This window comes from Oncorhynchus masou, chromosome 22 (assembly GCF_036934945.1).
Source record: "Oncorhynchus masou masou isolate Uvic2021 chromosome 22, UVic_Omas_1.1, whole genome shotgun sequence".
In the NCBI taxonomy this organism is placed as follows: Eukaryota; Metazoa; Chordata; class Actinopteri; order Salmoniformes; family Salmonidae; genus Oncorhynchus; species Oncorhynchus masou.
Genome location: NC_088233.1, coordinates 7,527,385 through 7,554,180, shown reverse-complemented (window position 1 = coordinate 7,554,180; position 26,796 = coordinate 7,527,385). Strand labels below are relative to the sequence as shown.

The 26,796-nt window shown below is 48.0% G+C and overlaps 1 protein-coding gene across 1 annotated transcript in view; it reads right to left on the bottom strand.

Moving 5' to 3' along the window:
* LOC135508951 (pleckstrin homology domain-containing family A member 5-like) overlaps positions 1-26,796 on the bottom strand; it is a 295,193-nt gene that overhangs the window by 55,899 nt on the left and 212,498 nt on the right. The window contains exons 11-16 of the mRNA XM_064929191.1: positions 23,087-23,423; positions 20,772-20,992; positions 10,378-10,647; positions 9,887-10,142; positions 9,551-9,634; positions 7,264-7,386 (exon numbers count right to left, since the gene is read on the bottom strand). Coding sequence (XP_064785263.1) covers positions 7,264-7,386; positions 9,551-9,634; positions 9,887-10,142; positions 10,378-10,647; positions 20,772-20,992; positions 23,087-23,423 — 1,291 coding nt within the window. The remainder of the gene's footprint in view (positions 1-7,263; positions 7,387-9,550; positions 9,635-9,886; positions 10,143-10,377; positions 10,648-20,771; positions 20,993-23,086; positions 23,424-26,796) is intronic.

Here is a 26,796-nt window from a genome sequence, read left to right as displayed (position 1 = left end):
CAGAGGGTAGTGAGGTCTGCACAACGCATCACCGGGGGCAAACTACCTGCCCTCCAGGACACCTACACCACCCGATGTTACAGGAAGGCCATAAAGATCATCAAGGACATCAACCACCCGAGCCACTGCCTGTTCACCCCGCTATCATCCGGAAGGCGAGGTCAGTACAGGTGCATCAAAGCTGGGACCGAGAGACTGAAAAACAGCTTCTATCTCAAGGCCATCAGACTGTTAAACAGCCACCACTAACATTGAGTGGCTGCTACCAACACACTGACACTGACTCAACTCCAGCCACTTTAATAATGGGAATTGATGGGAAATGATGTAAATATATCACTAGCCACTTTAAACAATGCTACCTTATATAATGTTACTTACCCTACATTATTCATCTCATATGCATACGTATATACTGTACTCTATATCATCGACTGCATCCTTATGTAATACATGTATCACTAGCCACTTTAACTAAGCCACTTTGTTTACATACTCATCTCATATGTATATACTGTACTCAATACCATCTACTGTATCTTGCCTATGCTGCTCTGTACCATCACTCATTCATATATCCTTATGTACATATTCTTTATCCCCTTACACTGTGTATAAGGCAGTAGTTTAGGAATTGTTAGTTAGATTACTTGTTGGTTATTACTGCATTGTCGGAACTAGAAGCACAAGCATTTCGCTACACTCGCATTAACATCTGCTAACCATGTGTATGTGACAAATAAAATTTGATTTGATTTGATTTGATGAGACAACAGACCCTACTGTACCCTAGTTATCGATGAGACAACAGGCCCTACTCGGTCCTAGTTAACGATGAGACAACAGCCCTACCCGGTCCTAGTTATCGATAAGACAACAGGCCCTACCCGGTCCTAGTTATCGATGAGGCAACAGGCCCTACCCGGTCCTAGTTATCGATGAGACAACAGGCCCTACCCGGTCCTAGTTATCGATGAGACAACAGACCCTACCCGGTCCTACTTATCGATGAGACAACAGGCCCTACCCGGTCATAGTTATCGATGAGACAACAGGTCCTACCCGGTCCTAGTTATCGATGAGACAACAGACCCTACTGTACCCTAGTTATCGATGAGACAACAGGCCCTACCCGGTCCTAGTTATCGATGAGACAACAGGCCCTACCCGGTCCTAGTTATCGATGAGGCAACAGGCCCTACCCGGTCCTAATTATCAATGAGACAACAGGCCCTACCCGGCCCAAGTTATCGATGAGACAACAGGCCCTACCCGGTCCTAGTTATCGATGAGGCAACAGGCCCTACCCGGTCCTAGTTATCGATGAGACAACAGGCCCTACCCGGTCCTAGTTATCGATGAGACAACAGACCCTACCCGGTCCTACTTATCGATGAGACAACAGGCCCTACCCGGTCCTAGTTATCGATGAGACAACAGGCCCTACCCGGTCCTAGTTATCGATGAGGCAACAGGCCCTACCCGGTCCTAATTATCAATGAGACAACAGGCCCTACCCGGCCCTAGTTATCGATGAGACAACAGGCCCTACCCGGTCCTACTTATCGATGAGACAATAGGCCCTACCGTACCCTAGTTATCAATGAGACAACAGGCCCAACCCGGTCCTAGTTATCGATGAGACAACAGGCCCTACCCGGTACTTGTTATTGATGAGACAACAGGCCATACCCGGTCCTAGTTATCGATGAGACAACAGACCCTACCCGGTCCTACTTATCGTTGAGACAATAGGCCCTACCGTACCCTAGTTATCAATGAGACAACAGGCCCAACCCGGTCCTAGTTATCGATGAGACAACAAGCCCTACCCGGTCCTAGTTATCGATGAGACAAGAGGCCCTACCCGGTCCTAGTTATCGATGAGACAACAGGCCCTACCTGGTCCTAGTTATCGATGAGACAACAGACCCTACTGTACCCTAGTTATCGATGAGACAACAGGCGCTACCCGGTTCTAGTTATCGATGAGGCAACAGGCCCTACCCGGTCCTAATTATCAATGAGACAACAGGCACTACCCGGTCCTAGTTATCGATGAGACAACAGGCCCTACCCGGTCCTAGTTATCGATGAGACAACAGGCCCTACCCGGTCCTAGTTATCGATGAGACAACAGACCCTACCCTGTCCTAGTTATCGATGAGACAACAGGCCCTACCCGGTCCTAGTTATTGATGAGGCAACAGGCCCTACCCGGTCCTAGTTATCGATGAGACAACAGGCCCTACCCGGTCCTAGTTATCGATGAGACAACAGGCCCTACCCGGTCCTAGTTATCGATGAGACAACAGGCCCTACCCGGTCCCAGTTATCGATGAGACAAGAGGCCCTACCCGGTCCTAGTTATCGATGAGACAACAGGCCCTACCCGGTCCAAGTTATCGATGAGACAACAGGCCCAACCCGGTCCTAGTTATCGAGGAGACAACAGGCCCTACACGGTCCTAGTTATCGATGAGACAACAGGCCCTACCCGGTCCTAGTTATCGATGAGACAACAGGCCCTACCGGGTATTAGTTATCGATGAGACAACAGACCCTACTGTACCCTCGTTATCGATGAGACAACAGGCCCTACCCGGTCCTAGTTATCGATGAGACAACAGACCCTACCCGGTCCTACTTATCGATGAGACAATAGGCCCTACCGTACCCTAGTTATCAATGAGACAACAGGCCCTACCCGGTCCTAGTTATCGAGGAGACAACAGGCCCTACCCGGTCCTAGTTATCGATGAGACAACAGGCCCTACCCGGTCCTAATTATCGATGAGACAACAGACCCTACTGTACCCTAGTTATCGATGAGACAACAGGCCCTACCCGGTCCTAGTTATCGAGGAGACAACAGGCCCTACCCGGTCCTAGTTATCGATGAGACAACAGGCCCTACCCGGTCTTAGTTATCGATGAGGCAACAGGCCCTACCCGGTCCTAGTTATCGATGAGACAACAGGCCCTACCCAGTCCTAGTTATCGATGAGACAACAGACCCTACCCGGTCCTACTTATCGATGAGACAACAGGCCATACCCGGTCCTAGTTATCGATGAGACAACAGACCCTACTGTACCCTAGTTATCGATGAGATAACAGGCCCTACCCGGTCCTAGTTATCGATGAGACAACAGGCCCTACCCGGTCCTACTTATCGATGAGACAATAGGCCCTAACGTACCCTAGTTATCAATGAGACAACAGGCCCAACCCGGTCCTAGTTATCGATGAGACAACAGGCCCTACCCGGTACTTGTTATCGATGAGACAACAGGCCATACCCGGTCCTAGTTATCGATGAGACAACAGACCCTACCCGGTCCTACTTATCGTTGAGACAATAGGCCCTACAGTACCCTAGTTATCAATGAGACAACAGGCCCTACCCGGTCCTAGTTATCGATGAGACAAGAGGCCCTACCCGGTCCTAGTTATCGATGAGACAACAGGCCCTAACTGGTCCTAGTTATCGATGAGACAACAGACCCTACTGTACCCTAGTTATCGATGAGACAACAGGCCCTACCCGGTCCTAGTTATCGATGAGGCAACAGGCCATACCCGGTCCTAATTATCAATGAGACAACAGGCCCTACCCGGTCCTAGTTATCGATGAGACAACAGGCCCTACCTGGTCCTAGTTATCGATGAGACAACAGGCCCTACCCGGTCCTAGTTATCGATGAGACAACAGGCCCTACCCGGTCCTAGTTATCGATGAGACAACAGGCCCTACCCGGTCCTAGTTATCGATGAGACAACAGGCCCTACCCGGTCCTAATTATCGATGAGACAACATGTCCTACCCGGTCCTAGTTATCGATGAGACAACAGGCCCTACCTGGTCCTAGTTATCGATGAGACAACAGGCCCTACCTGGTCCTAGTTATCGATGAGACAACAGGCCCTACCCGGTCCTAGTTATCGAGGAGACAACAGGCCCTACACGGTCCTAGTTATCGATGAGACAACAGGCCCTACCCGGTCCTAGTTATCGATGAGACAACAGGCCCTACCGGGTACTAGTTATCGATGAGACAACAGACCCTACTGTACCCTCGTTATCGATGAGACAACAGGCCCTACCCGGTCCTAGTTATCGATGAGACAACAGACCCTACCCGGTCCTACTTATCGATGAGACAATAGGCCCTACCGTACCCTAGTTATCAATGAGACAACAGGCCCTACCCGGTCCTAGTTATCGAGGAGACAACAGGCCCTACCCGGTCCTAGTTATCGATGAGACAACAGGCCCTACCCGGTCCTAGTTATCGATGAGACAACAGACCCTACTGTACCCTAGTTATCGATGAGACAACAGGCCCTACCCGGTCCTAGTTATCGAGGAGACAACAGGCCCTACCCGGTCCTAGTTAACGATGAGACAACAGCCCTACCCGGTCCTAGTTATCGATAAGACAACAGGCCCTACCCGGTCCTAGTTATCGATGAGGCAACAGGCCCTACCCGGTCCTAGTTATCGATGAGACAACAGGCCCTACCCAGTCCTAGTTATCGATGAGACAACAGACCCTACCCGGTCCTACTTATCGATGAGACAACAGGCCATACCCGGTCCTAGTTATCGATGAGACAACAGACCCTACTGTACCCTAGTTATCGATGAGATAACAGGCCCTACCCGGTCCTAGTTATCGATGAGACAACAGGCCCTACCCGGTCCTACTTATCGATGAGACAATAGGCCCTACCGTACCCTAGTTATCAATGAGACAACAGGCCCAACCCGGTCCTAGTTATCGATGAGACAACAGGCCCTACCCGGTACTTGTTATCGATGAGACAACAGGCCATACCCGGTCCTAGTTATCGATGAGACAACAGACCCTACCCGGTCCTACTTATCGTTGAGACAATAGGCCCTACAGTACCCTAGTTATCAATGAGACAACAGGCCCTACCCGGTCCTAGTTATCGATGAGACAAGAGGCCCTACCCGGTCCTAGTTATCGATGAGACAACAGGCCCTACCTGGTCCTAGTTATCGATGAGACAACAGACCCTACTGTACCCTAGTTATCGATGAGACAACAGGCCCTACCCGGTCCTAGTTATCGATGAGGCAACAGGCCATACCCGGTCCTAATTATCAATGAGACAACAGGCCCTACCCGGTCCTAGTTATCGATGAGACAACAGGCCCTACCTGGTCCTAGTTATCGATGAGACAACAGGCCCTACCCGGTCCTAGTTATCGATGAGACAACAGGCCCTACCCGGTCCTAGTTATCGATGAGACAACAGGCCCTACCCGGTCCTAGTTATCGATGAGACAACAGGCCCTACCCGGTCCTAATTATCGATGAGACAACATGTCCTACCCGGTCCTAGTTATCGATGAGACAACAGGCCCTACCTGGTCCTAGTTATCGATGAGACAACAGGCCCTACCTGGTCCTAGTTATCGATGAGACAACAGGCCCTACCCGGTACTTGTTATCGATGAGACAACAGGCCATACCCGGTCCTAGTTATCGATGAGACAACAGACCCTACCCGGTCCAAGTTATCGATGAGACAACAGGCCCAACCCGGTCCTAGTTATCGAGGAGACAACAGGCCCTACACGGTCCTAGTTATCGATGAGACAACAGGCCCTACCCGGTCCTAGTTATCGATGAGACAACAGGCCCTACCCGGTCCTAGTTAACGATGAGACAACAGCCCTACCCGGTCCTAGTTATCGATAAGACAACAGGCCCTACCCGGTCCTAGTTATCGATGAGGCAACAGGCCCTACCCGGTCCTAGTTATCGATGAGACAACAGGCCCTACCCGGTCCTAGTTATCGATGAGACAACAGACCCTACCCGGTCCTACTTATCGATGAGACAACAGGCCCTACCCGGTCCTAGTTATCGATGAGACAACAGACCCTACTCTACCCTAGTTATTGATGAGACAACAGGCCCTACCCGGTCCTAGTTATCGATGAGACAACAGACCCTACCATACCCTAGTTATCAATAAGACAACAGGCCCTACCTGGTCCTAATTATCAATGAGACAACAGGCCCTACCCGGTCCTAATTATCGATGAGGCAACAGGCCCTACCCGGCCCTAATTATCGATGAGACAACAGGCCCTACCCGGTCCTAGTTATCGATGAGACAACAGGCCCTACCCGGTCCTAGTTATCGATGAGACAACAGGCTCTATCTGGTCCTAGTTATCGATGAGACAACAGACCCTACCCTGTCCTAGTTATCGATGAGACAACAGGCCCTACCCGGTCCTAGTTATTGATGAGGCAACAGGCCCTACCCGGTCCTAGTTATCGATGAGACAACAGGCCCTACCCGGTCCTAATTATCGATGAGACAACATGTCCTACCCGGTCCTAGTTATCGATGAGACAACAGGCCCTACCTGGTCCTAGTTATCGATGAGACAACAGACCCTACCGTACCCTAGTAATCAATGAGACAACAGGCCCTACTCAGTCCTACTTATTGATGAGACAACAGGTCCTACCCGGTCCTAACCCGGTCCTAACCCGGTCCTAGCCCGGTCCTAGCCCGGTCCTGCCCCGGTCCTAACCCGGTCCTAGCCCGGTCCTACCCGGTCCTAACCCGGTCCTAACCCGGTCCTAGCCCGGTCCTAGCCCGGTCCTAACCCGGTCCTAGCCCGGTCCTGCCCCGGTCCTAACCCGGCCCTAACCCAGTCCTAACCCGGCTCGGGTAGCAGAACTGTAGTGTAGATGGAGGACTGTGTGAATTCTATGAGGACTATGAATATGTCAGCAACAATGAGTTTTAACAGTATTCATGTAGCAGTGTTACTATTAAAGCCTTCAACACTTACAAACCATTTCCTATTTCAAGTGTGGGTGCCCTACATCACTCAAATCCTCGTCTGACATCTAAAATGACCCAGCCAGTAAAGCCTGCTTAGCTTAGCTGTCCCACACGTTAAGATCACCAAGTAGTTGGAGTTTCTCATTTTCCCTGAACATCTGTTCAGTTTCTTTTTAGGAAGTCAGCTAGTACACCCACTGTGTGTCTCTGTCCTACTACAATAAACAACAAAGTCATCCCCGAATATGTCAGCAACAGTGATTCAAGGGTTAACAGTTTAAAAATAGAAATGACCTCCTCCCCCCCCAAAAAAAAAAAAAAAAAAAAAAAGGTGAATGAAGTGGATGGAGGAGAGTTGAAGACGGCGGCATGGCACACGACTAGAAGACAAGACACAGCAGCGACCTCAGCGGCCCTGACCTTTGGGTTGTGGCCACCATCGAGGTTTAGTTGCATAAGCTGTGCTACAGTGTGCTCCCGGACGCTGTTTAGGTCGGCCTGCTGACGACGAAGCTTTATCAGCAGCAAGGTTAGCTCCTCAGGCTGCAGGGGGAAGGAAGGGCAGAGGGACAACCAGAGAGGAGGACAACTCAGAGGTACAGGAGACACAGCAAGGCAGGACCAGGGCAAGATGACAGGTAAAGGGGGCAGGGGGGGGCAACAAGGAGCAGAGGAGAGGAAGGATAGGTCAGGGGTCAGGAGAGCATGGGACAAAGGGACACAGCAGAAGAGAGGAAGGGGGTATAGAGAAGGCAGAGGGAGAAGAGAACGGGTCAGAGAAACACGACAGACACACAGCAGGGAGGAGAGGAGGACAGACAGGAGGACAGGTTTGGACCACAGTATAGGCAGGAGACAGTTGGAGGACAGACAGGAGGACAGACAGGAAGACAGACAGGAGGACAGACAGGAGGACAGACAGGAGGACAGACAGGAAGACAGACAGGAGGACAGACAGGAGGACAGACAGGAAGACAGACAGGAGGACAGACAGGAAGACAGACAGGAAGACAGACAGGAGGACAGGTTAGGGCCACAGTATAGACAGGAGGACAGACAGGAGGACAGGTTAGGACCACAGTATAGACAGGAGGACAGACAGGGGGACAGACAGGAGGACAGGTTAGGACCACAGTATAGACAGGAGGACAGACAGGGGGACAGACAGGAGGACAGGTTAGGACCACAGTATAGACATGAGGACAGACAGGAGGACAGACAGGAGGACAGGTTAGGACCACAGTATAGACAGGAGGACAGACAGGAGGACAGGTTAGTACCACAGTATAGATAGGAGGACAGACAGGAGGACAGGTTAGGACCACAGTATAGATAGGAGGACAGACAGGAGGACAGGTTAGGACCACAGTATAGACAGGAGGACAGACAGGAGGACAGGTTAGGACCACAGTATAGACAGGAGGACAGACAGGAGGACAGGTTAGGACCACAGTATAGATAGGAGGACAGACAGGAGGACAGGTTAGTACCACAGTATAGATAGGAGGACAGACAGGAGGACAGGTTAGGACCACAGTATAGATAGGAGGACAGACAGGAGGACAGGTTAGGACCACAGTATAGACAGGAGGACAGACAGGAGGACAGGGTAGGACCACAGTATAGACAGGAGACAGGAGGACACTGCACACCAGCAGAGTAGGTATAGAGTACTGGATCCCTGTGAGCTGAGTGGAAGGTCCCTGTAACACATCCACCGTGTCCCACTAAGTCACCATGTACCCAAAATGGCGGGGGTAAAGAAATGACAGATAACCCGGCTATGGCTCAGGGAGCTGTGAACAACAGGGCTGATGTAGCAAGTGTTAAGGGAGTAAACTCACGTTAAACCACACCACTTGGAACACTGATCTGAGTCCTGTCTCAACATGCCTCTACAGCAGTTCTCTTCTTGGAAGAGAAAGACAGGGGAGTGATTACAACACAAATGTATTGTCTTTGGAATTAGCCCTATTAGACCAGAATGGAAAACTAAACAGTCTTTAACTGGAATTCCAGGGTGGTATTAATAGCCTAGATTTAACAGAAGTGAACCTGACAGTGTATCGAGGCCAAGGGCAGGGTACAGTAGGCCAGATCAGGGGAAGGAAGGAGGGGAGGGGGAGAGAGAGAGGTGGGGAGAGGGGGGGAGAGAGGTGGGGAGAGTTGGGAGAGTTGGGGAGAGAGGGGAGAGGTGGGGAGGGGGGAGAGAGAGAGGGGGAGGAACCAGGGTGGGAGAGAGAGGGGGAGGTGGGGAGAGGGGAAAGAGAGAAAGGGGAGGGGGAGAGCGCACAAACCAGGGTGGGAGAGAGAGGGGGAGGTGGGGAGAGGAGAGAGAGAGGTGGGGAGAGGGGGAGAGAGAGAAAGCGGAGGGGGGAGAGAGGGGGGGGAGCACGAACCAGGGTGGGAGAGAGGGGGGGAGGTGGGGAGAGGGGGAAAGAGAGAAAGAAAGAGAGGGAGGAGAGGGAGATGGGGAGAGGGAGGAGAGGGAGACGGAGAGGGAGGAGAGGGAGAGGGAGGAGAGGGAGGTGGGGAGAGGGAGGAGAGGGAGAGGGAGGTGGGGAGGAGGTGGGGAGAGGGAGGAGAGGGAGGTGGGGAGAGGGAGGGAGGGGAGGGAGGGAGGGAGAGGGAGGTGGGGAGAGGGGAGAGGGAGGTGGGGAGAGGGAGGAGAGGGAGAGGGAGGGGAGGGAGAGGGAGGTGGACTAACCGTTTTTCCTTGCAGAGACTGGGCAGTGATGGTCTGGACAGGGATCCCTGCTGGCATGGGCCTCCTCTCAGGCGGGTAGGCATACTGTAGGACACAGAGAGAGGGGATCCTGTTGGGAATGCTGAGGCAGGTGTTTGTCTGCCATATTAAACAAGAGGGTCCTGTACTCCTTTCTAGAGAGTGAGCCATGGGCCAAAACATTAGATCATTCTGGAAGTCTCTGGCCCGCAGACCACACTTTGAGTGGCCCAGGAGTCTAGATTTTGTAATGCTCAACCACTGAAAACAAGGCACTACAAAATGTCTTCATGAGGATGTACGAGGATGTTGGACTACCTGGTTGAGATGTGGTGTCCTGTGTCTTCTGTCTATGGTAACATCCCCCCGGTATACAGGGAAGGCCACCTCAGACCTACTGGAGCTGGGGTTGTAGGAGAAGTGGAGGGGTGAGTAGCCCCCGTACATAGACAGGGACCCATGGGAGGGTGAGGGGGGGATGGAGTGGGGACCGTGACCCTGGTGCTCAGACAGGTTGATCATGGTCTTGGGGCTGGGCAGGGTCCCGTAGGGTCTGGGAGTGGACGACATAGGCCTGGTGAGGAGGAGGAAGATGGTTAGACCAGGGTTTAACTACTACCTGAAATATTGTCAAATACTTTAACTATGCATTGAGCTTACCTGTTGCAATCGACCAATAGAAACGTTTAAAAGTACAAACTCTACCCCAACTGGCACTCCCAAGCTGGATAAAGCAAAACTTCAAAATCAAATCCCACAAATGGTAAAAAAAGAAGATGTACCACTTTCCAAATTGAACCCAGTCGTACCGTGTGGGGGTATAGGCCTGCCTCTGCTGCCACTCATACAGCTGCCACATAGTGTCGTCCCTCATGGAGCGTCTCTTGTCTGCAGAGGATAGCCCCAGGCCCAGCCCCATGGCCTGGTCATACATGGAGGGGGACATGCTGCAGATACTGTCCGGCCGGGCCATGCTGTTCCTGGGTAAGGTACGGTAGCCGGGGTCCCCGTAGTGGGGCATGGCTGGAGGGGCTCGGTGACTGGGCATGTTCCTGGGCAGTGTCTGGTACGACATGATGCTGAAGGATGGAGAGAAAGAAAAAGCAGGTTTAAATATGTCATCAAAACGACGTAGAAAAACAGGAAATAGAGAATATTGGTTTGGGCTGTAGGTTCATTTCAACGAGCATAGAGGATGATGGAAAACATACCTCTGGAGGGAAACATTATGAAGAGTTACACACTTCCTTTACATGTTCTTCTGCAAACCTCTGTCTCTGTCAAACTCATTATGAACGAGCTTACAGCAAGAGGCATTGATCGGGGGGGGGGTGTTAATCTAACAGACTGCCCACATCACAGTCAGACACCAAATGGCAGTGGTGGTTGGGGGGGGGGGGGGGGTTAATCTAACAGACTGCCCACATCACAGTCAGACACCACATGGCAGTGGTGGTTGGGGGGGGTTAATCTACCAGACTGCCCACATCACAGTCAGACACCACATGGCAGTGGTGGTTGGGGGGGGTTAATCTAACAGACTGCCCACATCACAGTCAGACACCACATGGCAGTGGTGGGGGGGGGGGGGGTTAATCTAACAGACTGCCCACATCACAGTCAGACACCAAATGGCAGTGGTGGTTGGGGGGGGGGGGGGGTTAATCTAACAGACTGCCCACATCACAGTCAGACACCACATGGCAGTGGTGGTTGGAGGGGGTTAATCTACCAGACTGCCCACATCACAGTCAGACACCACATGGCAGTGGTGGTTGGGGGGGTTAATCTAACAGACTGCCCACATCACAGTCAGACACCACATGGCAGTGGGGGGGGGGGGTTAATCTAACAGACTGCCCACAACACAGTCAGACACCAAATGGCAGTGGTGGTTGGAGGGGGGGGGGGGGGTTAATCTAACAGACTGCCCACATCACAGTCAGACACCACATGGCAGTGGTGGTTGGGGGGGGGTTAATCTAACAGACTGCCCACATCACAGTCAGACACCACATGGCAGTGGTGGTTGGGGGGGGGGGGGTTAATCTAACAGACTGCCCACAACACAGTCAGACACCAAATGGCAGTGGTGGTTGGGGGGGGGGGGGGTTAATCTACCAGACTGCCCACAACACAGTCAGACACCAAATGGCAGTGGTGGTGGGGGGGGGGGGGGTTAATCTAACAGACTGCCCACAACACAGTCAGACACCAAATGGCAGTGGTGGGGGGGGGTGTTAATCTAACAGACTGCCCACAACACTGTCAGACACCACATGACAGTGGTGGTTGGGGGGGGGGGGGGGGTTAATCTAACAGACTGCCCACAACACAGTCAGACACCACATGACAGTGGTGGTTGGGGGGGGGGTTAATCTAACAGACTGCCCACAACACAGTCAGACACCAAATGACAGTGGTGGTTGGGGGGGGGGGGGGGGTTAATCTAACAGACTGCCCACAACACAGTCAGACACCACATGACAGTGGTGGTTGGGGGGTTAATCTAACAGACCGCCCACATCACAGTCAGACACCACATGACAGTGGTGGTTGGGGGGGGGTTAATCTAACAGACTGCCCACTTCACAGTCAGACACCACATGGCAGTGGTGGTTGGGGGGGGGGTTAATCTAACAGACTGCCCACATCACAGTCAGACACCACATGGCAGTGGTGGTTGGGGGGGTTAATCTAACAGACTGCCCACAACACAGTCAGACACCAAATGGCAGTGGTGGTTGGGGGGGGGGGGTTAATCTAACAGACTGCCCACATCACAGTCAGACACCACATGACAGTGGTGGTTGGGGGGGTTAATCTAACAGACTGCCCACAACACAGTCAGACACCAAATGGCAGTGGTGGTTGGGGGGGGTTAATCTAACAGACTGCCCACATCACAGTCAGACACCAAATGGCAGTGGTGTTAATCTAACAGACTGCCCACATCACAGTCAGACACCAAATGGCAGTGGTGGTTGGGGGGGGGGTTAATCTAACAGACTGCCCACATCACAGTCAGACACCAAATGGCAGTGGTGGTTGGGGGGGGGTTAATCTAACAGACTGCCCACAACACTGTCAGACACCACATGACATGCTAACAGACTGCCCACATCACAGTCAGACACCACATGACAGTGGTGGTTGGGGAGACACCACTTGGGGGGGGTTAATCTAACAGACTGACCACTTCACAGTCAGACACCACTTGACAGTGGTGGTTGGGGGGGGGGGTTAATCTAACAGACTGCCCACAACACAGTCAGACACCAAGTGGCAGTGGTGGTTGGGGGGCGGGGGGGTTAATCTAACAGACTGCCCACATCACAGTCAGACACCACATGACAGTGGTGGTTGGGGGGGGGTTAATAACACACTGCCCACATCACAGTCAGACACCACATGGCAGTGGTGGTTGGGGGGGTTAATCTAACAGACTGCCCACATCACAGTCAGACACCACATGACAGTGGTGGTTGGGGGGTTAATCTAACAGACTGCCCACATCACAGTCAGACACCAAATGGCAGTGGTGGTTGGGGGGGGGGTTAATCTAACAGACTGCCCACATCACAGTCAGACACCAAATGGCAGTGGTGGTTGGGGGGGGGGGGTTAATCTAACAGACTGCCCACATCACAGTCAGACACCACATGGCAGTGGTGGTTGGGGGGAGGAGGGGTTAATCTACCAGACTGCCCACATCACAGTCAGACACCACATGACAGTGGTGGTTGGGGGGGGTTAATCTAACAGACTGCCCACATCACAGTCAGACACCAAATGGCAGTTTTTGGTTGGGGCCCAATGAACAGTGGTGGGACCCTGTTAATGGCTACCAGACTGCCCACATCACAGTCAGACACCAAATGGCAGTGGTGGTTGGAGGGGGGGTTAATCTAACAGACTGCCCACAACACAGTCAGACACCCAGTGGTGGTTGGGGTTAATCTAACAGACTGCCCACAACACAGTCAGACACCACATGGCAGTGGTGGTTGGGGGGGTTAAGCAGACTGCCCATTCAAGTCAGACTTCACTGGTTCTGGTTGGGCTTGGAGGGGGGTTAATCTAACAGACTGATTTCACAGTCAGACACCAATACAGTGGTGGTTGGGGGGGGGGGGGGGTTAATCTAACAGACTGCCCACAACACAGTCAGACACCACATGACATGGCAGTGGCCCACATCACAGTCAGACACCAAATGGCAGTGGTGGGGAGGGGGGGTTAATCTAACAGACTGCCCACAACACAGTCAGACACCACATGGCAGTGGTGGTTGGGGGGTTAATCTAACAGACTGCCCACATCACAGTCAGACACCACATGGCAGTGGTGGTTGGACTGTCAGACACCAACTGCTCTTGGGGGGGGGTTAATCTCTCAGGTTCACAGTCAGACACCAAATGCAGTGGTGGTTGGGGGGGGTTAATCTACCAGACTGCCCACATCACAGTCAGACACCAAATGGCAGTGGTGGTTGTAACAGACTGCCCACATCACAGTCAGACACCAAATGGCAGTGGTGGTTGGGGGGGGGACCAGACTGCCCACATCACAGTCAGACACCAAATGGGGGTGGGGTTAATCTAACAGACTGCCCACATCACAGTCAGACACCAAATGGCAGTGGTGGTTGGGGGGGGTTAATCTAACAGACTGCCCACATTCAGACACCAAATGGCAGTGGTGGTTGGAGGGGGTTAATCTAACAGACTGCCCACATCACAGTCAGACACCAAATGGCAGTCAGTTAATCTAACAATCTACACAGACCATCACAGTCAGACACCAAATGGCAGTGGTGGTTGGGGGGGGGGGGTTAATCTAACAGACTGCCCACATCACAGTCAGACACCAAATGGCAGTGGTTGGGTTAATCTAACAGACTGCCCACATCACAGTCAGACACCAAATGGCAGTGGTGGTTGGGGGGGGGGGGTTAATCTAACAGACTGCCCACATCACAGTCAGATGGCAGTGGTGGTTGGGGGGAGGAGGGGTTAATCTACCAGACTGCCCACATCACAGTCAGACACCACATTACAGTGGTTGGGGGGGGAGGAGGGGTTCTAACAGACTGCCCACATCACAGTCAGACACCACATGGCAGTGGTGGTTGGGGGGAGGGGGTTAATCTACCAGACTGCCCACATCACAGTCAGACACCAAATGGCAGTGGTGGTGGTAACAGGTCACAGTAGACAGTGGGGGGGGGTTAATAACAGACTGCCCACATCACAGTCAGACAATATGACACAGACTGCCCACATCACAGTCAGACAGGTTAATGCATGGGGGAGAAATAGGACAGGTTAATCTAGCAGACTGTTAATCACAGTCAGACACCAAATGGCAGTGGTGGTTGGGGGGGGGGTTAATCTAACAGACTGCAGTCAGTTAATGATGAGGGGAAATAGGACAGGGGTAGGGGGTTAATAACAGACTGCCCACATCACAGTCAGACACCAAATGGCAGTGGTGGTTGGGGGGGGGTTAATGACCAGACTGCCCACATCACAGTCAGACACCAACATGGCAGTGGTGGTTGGGGGGAGGGGGGGGTTAATACCAGACTGCCCACATCACAGTCAGACACCAAATGGCAGTGGTGGTTAGGGGGTTAATCTAACAGACTGCCCAACACAGTCAGACACCAAATGGCAGTGGTGGTTGGGGGGAGGGGGGTTAATCTAACAGACTGCCCACATCACAGTCAGACACCACATGGCAGTGGTGGTTGGGGGGAGGGGGGTTAATCTACCAGACTGCCCACATCACAGTCAGACACCACATTACAGTGGTTGGGGGGGGGTTAATCTAACAGACTGCCCACATCACAGTCAGACACCAAATGGCAGTGGTGGTTGGGGGGGGGGGGGGGTTAATCTAACAGACTGCCCACAACACAGTCAGACACCAAATGACAGTGGTGGTTGGGGGGGGGGAGGTTAAACCAGACTGCCCACATCACAGTCAGACACCACATGGCAGTGGTGGTTGGGGGGGGGTTAATCTACCAGACTGCCCACATCACAGTCAGACACCACATGGCAGTGGTGGTTGGGGGGGTTAATCTAACAGACTGCCCACATCACAGTCAGACACCAAATGGCAGTGGTGGTTGGTTGGGGGGGGGGGGGTTAATCTAACAGACTGCCCACATCACAGTCAGACACCAAATGGCAGTGGTGGTTGGGGGGAGGGGGGGGGGGGGGGTTAATCTAACAGACTGCCCACATCACAGTCAGACACCAAATGGCAGTGGTGGTTAATCTAACAGACTGCCCACATCACAGTCAGACACCAATGGCAGTGAAGTTAGTTTCCTGGAGGGTAACACAGTTGGTTATAGACCCATTTTCCAAGCTGAACTTCAGATGATAGATATTTTTAGCTTGACCTCGTGGTGAGAGAGTTCATTAGATGCTGTGACCCATTAGCCTGTTAACGTGAATACTTTGTCAGCTGCCAGAACCCATGTATGAGTGTAACAGATATGATTAAACACATCACGGTGTGTGAAATGGTTGAATGCGAACCACGTGTGTCTCTTTGTGCATCTCTCTCTCTCTCTCTCTCTCTCTCGCACACACTCACATGCTTGACAGAAGAGAGAGAGAAGCAACAGCGCTTTAGGCTAAATCTGATTATTCCACCAACAATGCTGTGATTCTGAACAGCTCCACATACCCAGTAGCATCAGAGTCAGTGCAGATAGAGTCAGACAGAGAGCAGACAACTAACTTCACTTACAGTATAACAGACTGTAGACAACAACTGAACACAGAGGAAATTGAAACATCATCCAAGACGACGTTTGTATAATGCGACCACCATGTTGGAGAGGGGTGTGGTGGAGCAGGGAGGACATTTTATGGCCAATAATGATAAACATAGTGTTTTAGCTGGTTGAAAACAACAAGGGACAACAAAAAAAAAAAAAAAAAAGAGGAATTCAGTCTGTTTTTTCTTCAATTTGGTGCCGAATGAACACAACCCTGATGGCTGATGAGCTGTCTGTTAGTCAGTCCTTGTCTCGTTTCTCTCTACTGCCTTTGTGTACCTCAGCAGCTCTGTGGTTTCACAGCATCCATTAATGTCTTCACTGGTTCTGTTGGGCTTGGAGGAAGCTATGTTTACTGATTTTGGCAACACAATACATGCAAAAGCATAGATGAAATACACGATGAACTCACGATTGCAGATGGGCACTTTCAAATGCTGCAGGGTCTCAGGGTTACAGTAGTTACACCCAAGTATGTAGCCTGTGTACACCGTTTGTGACATTAAAAGTGAAGCTTTATGAGCAAGAGTTACCAATGAGGTTTGAGCTTTCTCAACTTTAAATTGCAGTGTTTTGGAAAAATAAAAAGTTTCATCAGAGTCTTCTGCTGTTGAAATGTGCTTAAGGCACTCGGTACGGTAGCAGGTTAATGATGAGAGAGAAACAGGACAGGTACAGTAGCAGGTTAATGATGAGAGAGAGAAACAGGACATGTACAGTAGCAGGTTAACGATGAGAGAATGAAACAGGACAGGTACGGTAGCAGGTTAATGATGAGAGAGAAACAGGACAGGTACGGTAGCAGGTTAATGATGAGAGAGAAACAGGACAGGTACGGTAGCAGGTTAATGATGAGAGAGAAACAGGACAGTTACAGTAGCAGGTTAATGATGAGAGAGAAACAGGACAGGTACAGTAGCAGGTTAATGATGAGAGAGAGAGAAACAGGACAGATACAGTAGCAGGTTAACGATGAGAGAGAGAAACAGGAAATGTACAGTAGCAGGTTAACGATGAGAGAATGAAACAGGACAGGTACGGTAGCAGGTTAATGATGAGAGAGAAACAGGACAGGTATGGTAGCAGGTTAACAATGAGAGTGAAATAGGACAGGTATGGTAGGAGGTTAATGACGAGAGAAAGAAACAGGACAGGTACGGTAGCAGGTTAACAATGAGAGAATGAAACAGGACAGGTACGGTAGCAGGTTAATGATGAGAGAGAAACAGAACAGGTACGGTAGCAGGTTAACGATGAGAGAATGAAACAGGACAGGTACGGTAGCAGGTTAATGATGAGAGAGAAACAGGACAGGTATGGTAGCAGGTTAATGATGAGAGAGAAATAGGACAGGTACAGTAGCAGGTTAATGATGAGAGAGAAATAGGACAGGTACAGTAGCAGGTTAATGATGAGAGAGAAATAGGACAGGTACAGTAGCAGGTTAATGATGAGAGAGAAATAGGACAGGTACAGTAGCAGGTTAATGATGAGAGAGAGAGAAACAGGACAGGTACAGTAGCAGGTTAATGATGAGAGAAATAGAACAGGTACGGTAGCAGGTTAATGATGAGAGAGAAATAGGACAGGTACAGTAGCAGGTTAATGATGAGAGAGAAACAGGACAGGTACAGTAGCAGGTTAATGATGAGAGAAGAAACAGGACAGGTACAGTAGCAGGTTAATGATGAGAGAGAAATAGGACAGGTACAGTAGCAGGTTAATGATGAGAGAGAAACAGGACAGGTACAGTAGTATACTCTAATACAATATCAGGTTAATGATGAGAGAAACAGGACAGGTACAGTAGCAGGTTAATGATGAGAGAATGGAAATAGGACAGGTACAGTAGCAGGTTAATGATGAGAGAGAAACAGGACAGGTACAGTAGCAGGTTAACGATGAGAGAATGAAACAGGACAGGTACAGTAGCAGGTTAATGATGAGAGAGAAACAGAACAGGTACGGTAGCAGGTTAACGATGAGAGAATGAAACAGGACAGGTACAGTAGCAGGTTAATGATGAGAGAGAAACAGAACAGGTACGGTAGCAGGTTAACGATGAGAGAATGAAACAGGACAGGTACAGTAGCAGGTTACTGATGAGAGAAGAATCAGAACAGGTACGGTAGCAGGTTAATGATGAGAGAATGAAACAGGACAATACGGTAGCAGGTTAATGATGAGAGAGAAACAGAACATGTACAGTAGCAGGTTAATGATGAGAGAATGAAACAGGACAGGTACAGTAGCAGGTTAATGATGATAGATGAAACAGGATCCCAGCTGACTGGCTTTAAACACACACACACCCCTGCGGACTGTCTATAGCTGCTGCAGTGTGATTCATCATTTCTAACAATGGGTCAAGACAAGTTCACTTCCCTCTCTCCCTCTCCTGTCACAGGATGCAGGCTAACAGAAGAAGAATACATTATTGATCTAATACAATACATCACTGACTCAGAGCAGACTCTAATACAATACATCACTGACTCAGAGCAGACTCTAATACAATACATCACTGACTCAGAGCAGACTCTAATACAATACATCACTGACTCAGAGCAGACTCTAATACAATACATCACTGACTCAGAGCAGACTCTAATACAATACATCACTGACTCAGAGCAGACTCTAATACAATACATCACTGACTCAGAGCAGACTCTAATACAATACATCACTGACTCAGAGCAGACTCTAATACAATACATCACTGACTCAGAGCAGACTCTAATACAATACATCACTGACTCAGAGCAGACTAGACTCTAATACAATACATCCCTGACTCAGAGCAGACTCTAATACAATACATCACTGACTCAGAGCAGACTCTAATACAATACATCACTGACTCAGAGCAGACTCTAATACAATACATCACTGACTCAGAGCAGACTCTAATACAATACATCACTGACTCAGAGCAGACTCTAATACAATACATCACTGACTCAGAGCAGACTCTAATACAATACATCACTGACTCAGATCAGAATCTAATACAATACATCACTGACTCAGAGCAGACTCTAATACAATACATTACTGACTCAGAGCAGACTCTAATACAATACATCACTGACTCAGATCAGAATCTAATACAATACATCACTGACTCAGAGTAGACTCTAATACAATACATCACTGACTCAGAGCAGACACTAATACAATACATCACTGACTCAGAGCAGACTCTAATACAGTACATCACTGACTCAGAGTAGACTCTAATACAATACATCACTGGACTCAGAGCAGACTCTAATACAATACATCACTGGACTCAAGAGTAGACTCTAATACAATACATCACTGGACTCAGAGCAGACTCTAATACAGTACATCACTGACTCAGAGCAGACTCTAATACAATACATCACTGACTCAGATCAGAATATAATACAATACATCACTGGACTCAAGAGTAGACTCTAATACAATACATCACTGACTCAGAGCAGACTCTAATACAATACATCACTGGACTCAAGAGTAGACTCTAATACAATACATCACTGACTCAGAGCAGACTCTAATACAATACATCACTGGACTCAAGAGTAGACTCTAATACAATACATCACTGACTCAGAGAAGACTCTAATACAATACATCACTGACTCAGATCAGAATATAATACAATACATCACTGGACTCAAGAGTAGACTCTAATACAATGCATCACTGACTCAGAGCAGACTAATACAATACATCACTGACTCAGAGCAGACTCTAATACAATACATCACTGGACTCAGAGCAGACTCTAATACAATACATCACTGGACTCAGAGCAGACTAATACAATACATCACTGACTCAGAGAAGACTCTAATACAATACATCACTGACTCAGAGCAGACTCTAATACAATACATTACTGACTCAGAGAAGACTCTAATACAATACATCACTGGACTCAGAGCAGACTCTAATACAATACATCACTGACTCAGAGCAGACTCTAATACAATACATCACTGACTCAGAGCAGACTCTAATACAATACATCACTGGACTCAAGAGTAGACTCTAATACAATACATCACTGACTCAGAGCAGACTCTAATACAATACATCACTGACTCAGAGCAGACTCTAATACAATACATCACTGGAGTGAGAGCAGACACTAATACAATACATCACTGACTCAGAGCAGACTCTAATACAATACATCACTGGGCTCAGAGCAGACTCTAATACAATACATCACTGACTCAGAGCAGACTCTAATACAATACATCACAGGACTGTGAAAGGGATAAGAAAAGTCTCTAATCTTTCTGTCTCTAATATTGTGTTCCATCTAGGGAAAGAGTCAATATTTCACTATCTGGCAAGTCCAAAAACGTAAAACCCACCCCCCCACCCTCACACATCCACACCCACCTGTGTGTGTCATCATCCTGGTTGCGTACTCTCTGTGTACGGACCCACTGTTCTAGCTGCTGCATGGAGTTGGTCCTGGTCAGGGTCCTGGGTTCAGGTTCCCCATGGGGGTACTGGGGGGTAGGGGTGGTGGGGGTCATGCTGCCCTGGATAGAGGGTGTCCGATGGGGCTGGGGGTTGGTCATCATCTCCCCTGGGCTCTGGTCCCCAGCACCGTTTACCTAAAAGTGCAACGATGACATTTTTAACTTTCATCAAATGGCAGAATGACAACAGTCTCTTCCCGGAATAACAGGTGTTTACAATAGAAGACTACAGCTCAAATGTACAATTAACAGAGTCGCCACTGGTAATGATACATATACTGTATATTACCATATGGTATACAGCACCTTCCATTTTGTTATGTTACAGTTTGAATTTAAAATGTATTACAGTTACATTTTGTGTCACAATAGTGGAATTATGTTCATTGACATTTTTACAAATTAATAAAATGTCACGCCCTGACCTGAGATATCTCTGTTTTCTATATATTTTGGTTAGGTCAGGGTGTGACGAGGGTGGGTACTCTAGTGTTGTATGTCTAGGGTTGTTGTAGGTCTAGGGGTTTTTGTATGTCTATGTTGGCCTGATATGGTTCCCAATCAGAGACAGCTGTTTATCGTTGTCTCTGATTGGGGATCATATTTAAGCAGCCATGTTTCCCACTTTTTGTTGTGGGATCTTGTCTATGTGTAGTTGCCTGTCAGCACTCGTTTGTATAGCTTCACATTCCGTTTTTTTGTTAGTTTGTTCAGTGTTCATTCAGTTAAATAAAAGAAGGTACGCATACCACGCTGCGCCTTGGTCTCCTTCATACGACGAGCGTGACATCAAAAATGAACAGCTGAAATGTCTTGAGTCAATAAGTATTCAACCCCTTGGTTATGGCAAGCCTAAATAAGCTCAGAAGTTAAAATGTGCTTAACAAGTCACATGATAAGTTTTATGGACTCACTTTGTGTGCAATATTAGTGTTTAACATGACTCACAAAGAAGGGCACCTATTGGTAGATGGGTCAAAATTATTAATTACACTTCAGATGGTGTATCAATACACCCAGTCACTACAAAGATACAAGAGTCCTTCTTAACTCAGTTGCCGGAGAGGAAGTAAACCGCTCAGGGATTTCACCATGAGGCCAATGGTGACTTTAAAACAGGTACATAGTTTAATGGCTGTGATAGGAGAGAACTGAGGATGTATCAACAGCATTGTAGTTAGTCCACAAAACTATCCTAATTGACACTGAAACGTAGGTACAGAATAAAAATATTCCAAAACATGCATCCTGTTTGGACAAGACACTAAAGAAAAGCTGCAGAACATTTACTTCAAATCCAACACATCACTGAGTACAACTCTTCATATTTTCAAGCATGGTGGTGACTGCATCATGTTATGGGTATGCTTGTCATCGGCAAGGACTAAGGAGTTTTTTTGGAGATGAAAAGAAATGGAATAGAACTTAGCACAGGCAAAATCCTGGCGAAAAACCTGGTTCAGTCTGCAATCCAACAGACACTGGGAGATAAAAATCACCTTTCAGCAGGACAATAACCTAAAACACAAGCCAAATAACCACGGGAATTGCTTACCAATACGACATTGTATGTTCCTGAGTGGCTAGTTACATTTTTGACTTAAAAATCTATGGCAAGACTTGAAAATGGCCGTCTAGCAATGATCAACAAACAACTTGACGGAGCTTGGAGAATTTAAAAAATAATCATCTGCAAATATTGTATAATCCAAGTGTGGAAAGCTCTTAGAGACTTACCCAGAAAGACTACATCTGTAATCACTGTCAAAGGTGATTCTAACATGTATTGACTAGGGGTGTGAATACTTATGTAAATGAGATACTGTAATTCTATTTTTCATTTTCAATAAATTAGCAAAAAAGTTGTAAAAATATGTTTTCACTTTATCATTATGGGGTATTGTGATGTCATTATGGGGTATTGTGGTGTCATTATGGGGTATTGTGATGTCATTATGGGGTATTGTGATGTCATTATGGGGTATTGTGATGTCATTATGGGGTATTGTGTGTTGATGGGTGAGAGAAGAAAAGCAATAATAAATCAAAGGGTGTGAATACTTCCTGAAGGCATTGTACCATAAAAGGAAACAACCGGACAGTCATGATCACTATCCTAGAGTAAATACCAGGATCAGTCACAGCTTAGCTGTTCATTTAACACTGTTGTTAGGTAGGGTATAACTGACTTTGAGCTAGTGCTCCGTTCTCATATTTGTTTGTGCTTACCTGTGGGGCTCTGTAGGGCCCGTCTGGTGTGATGTCAGCAGGTACAGCAGAAGCCTGATCTGGTTCTAGTTTGATGCTGTTGATCTTAGTGAGCGGCCGGTCCCTCTCTGCCCCTTCCTTCTGAAACCCGTAGCGCTCTGCATCACGCTGCTTCCTGTCCTCCTCCTCCTCGGCAGTGACAGTGGTTATGGCGGCGATGGTGTGATGTTCCCTGTCGGCCTCGGTCCTGTTCCGCTCGTTGTTCTGGATCTCTGGTCGGGTTAGAACCGGTCTGTGGTTCTGGGTAACGTGGTTACTGACATCCTGAGGACCGCACTGTTCCACTTTGAGCGACCTGCTGGAGATGAGGAGGGAGAGAGGAAAAGGAGGAGGCAGGGAGGGAGGAGAAGATGAGGCAAGGGGAGGGAGGAAGGATGAAAGAAAATAACAGGAGAGCCAAGTCAGCGATACAAGATACAATTAAAAAACAATCAAGACATCAAACCCAGAGAGATAGAGGAGGAGAGAGAGACAGAGGGAGGGAAAGAGAGGGACAGACAGAGAGAGACAGACAGACAGACAGAGAGACAGAGAGAGAGAGACAGACAGACAGACAGACAGACAGACAGACAGACAGACAGACAGACAGACAGACATAGAGAGAGACAGACAGACAGAGAGAGAGAGACAGACAGACAGACAGACAGACAGAGAGACAGAGAGAGACAGACAGACAGAAAGACAGACAGACAGACAGACAGACAGACAGACAGACAGACAGAGAGAGAGGCAGACAGAGAGAGAGAGACGGCAACACTTCACATAGAGTTGTAATAACTACATCAGACCAGGCTGATACAAGGCACCAGGGAAACTAGTCACAATGTTTTCACAGATACCATGATTAAATCCTTTCATTTTTCCAGTCAGAATATACCATATAGAAAGTGACCCAGCGGGTATGGACATTGCTGTAATAATAATAATAATAATCATATAGTATGGGAGCAGCAGCTCTCAAACAAATAATACATTATTTTACAACACCAGTACTTTATCAAGGCTGGATTGAGCTTGCCTGGCTTAATAGACCAAGAGAATAGTCACAAAAGTGCAAACCACACCCATCTGGCACAGCAGGCAGTCTGTCGCTGACACTCAGTCCTACTTTCTACTAGTACAGCTGCAGGGAAAGTGATCCTGGTCGGGGCTCGTTGGGCTACAGTAGATCCTGCAGCAGTCAGCCGAGTGCTGAGACAAGGGAAACCAGAGAAGTCCAAGCAACTATTGGCTCTGACTATCTGACTCCAGTCCAGACTGACAATCCCTGAAGGTACCGCTCAGACCTGCTGACAACCCCTCACTGATCTGTCTGGACACACGCACACACACACGCAGACACACACACACACACACACACACGCAGACACACACACACGCAGACACACACACACACACACACACAGAAGCCATATCTGTTCAACAGGTAGGTGCGGTAATGGATATCATTGGTCCTTGGCCTTGAATGAGCTCAAGGTCAAATCAACTAAGACAACCCATAGAGATTGAGAGATAGAGAGGGAGAGACTGAGACAAAGAGAGAGTGAGATAGAGAGAGACTGAGACAAAGAGAGAGAGTGAGATAGAGACTGAGAAAAAGAGAGAGAGAGACTGAGACAAAGAGAGAGAGTGAGATAGAGACTGAGACAAAGAGAGAGAGTGAGATAGAGACCAAGACAAAAGAGAGAGTGAGACAGAGACTGAGACAAAGAGAGAGAGTGAGATAGAGAGAGAGAGAGACTGAGACAAAGAGAGAGAGTGAGATAGAGACTGAGACAAAGAGAGAGAGTGAGATAGAGACCGAGACAAAGAGAGAGAGTGAGATAGAGACTGAGACAAAGAGAGATAGAGAGAGAGAGAGTGAGATAGAGACCGAGACAAAGAGAGAGAGAGTAAGATAGAGAGAGAGAGAGACTGAGAAAAAGAGAGAGAGTGAGATAGAGACCGAGACAAAGAGAGAGAGAGAGTGAGAGAGAAAGACTGAGACAAAGAGAGAGAGAGAGAGCGAGAGAGAGAGTGAGATAGAGAGAAGGAAAGAGAGCGAGGGGGTGAAATAGAGAGAAGGAAAGAGAGAGAGTGAGAGTGAGATAGAGATAGAGACAAGAGACAAAGCGAGAGTGAGAGAGAGAGAGATAGAGAGAGAGTGAGATAGAGAGAGAGTGAGATAGAGAGAAGGAAAGAGAGACCAATCTGCTTGACAGCCTGCCCAGTTTCCACCCACGGGCCCTTGCCGTTAAATGGCAGTAGTCACACATAATGTCTTTCACAGCCCTCTGTCTGTCTGACTGTCTGTCTCTGCTCCAAGTCTATAAAAGTCATATGGGCCCTATGAAGACCGTGTCTGCATAACCTCACCATGTTTTTGCTGCATTCCACCCCACTGACTGGCTGGTCAGGAGTATATTTAGCTGTGGGGCTCCACGAGAATGTTGTTTTGCTTTCTTCTGGGAGTTGTAAGACTGTATCCAACTACCCATCAGGTTTTAATAAAGAAAGACGAGGGAAAGGGTACAGGAAGTATTTAAATGAGATGAGTATGTGTATTTAAATGAGATGAGTATTTGTATTTAAATTAGATGAGTATGTGTATTTAAATGAGATGAGTATGTGTATTTAAATGAGATGAGTATGTGTATTTAAATGAGATGAGTATTTGTATTTAAATGAGATGAGTATTTGTAGTTAAATGAGATGAGTAGTTGTAGTTAAATGAGATGAGTAGTTGTATTTAAATGAGATGAGTATTTGTATTTAAATGAGATGAGTATTTGTATTTAAATGAGATGAGTATTTGTATTTAAATGAGATGAGTATTTGTATTTAAATGAGATGAGATGAGTATTTGTATTTAAATGAGATGAGTATTTGTATTTAAATGAGATGAGTATTTGTATTTAAATGAGATGAGTATTTGTATTTAAATGAGATGCGTATTTGTATTTAAATTAGCTGAGTATTTGTATTTAAATGAGATGAGTATTTGTATTTAAATGAGATGAGTATTTGTATTTAAATGAGATGAGTAGTTGTATTTAAATGAGATGAGTATTTGTATTTAAATTAGATGACTATGTGTATGTAAATTAGAGTATTATTTGTATTTAAATGAGATGAGTATGTGTATGTAAATTAGAATAATATTTGTATGTAAATTAGATGTGGATTTGTATTTAAATGAGATGAGTATTTGTATTTAAATTAGATGAGTATTTGTATTTACATGACATTAGTATGTGTATGTAAATGAGATGAGTATTTGTATTTAAATTAGATGAATATGTGTATGTAAATGAGATGATTATTTGTATTTAAGTGAGATTAGTATGTGTATGTAAATTAGATGCAGATTTGTATGTAAATGAGATGAGTATTTGTATGTCAATTAGATGCGGACTTCTCCTGTAGTAAAAAAAGTAAAAGACCAGAGAGCCTTTTGGCAGCAGCGTTGTTCCAGCGTCACCTGTTCATTTAGCAAACCAGATGAATTAAAAAACACACTGTATAGTCCTCCTCTCTGTTCGTCATGTAGACACACACACATACAGACACACACGCATACACACACGCTGCTCACTCGTGTAGCGAAGGCAGGTTGCCAGGTGACTTATTTTGCTCTAATCCCCCCCCAACATGACGCATCTATCTCACACACGCACACACACACATGTTCA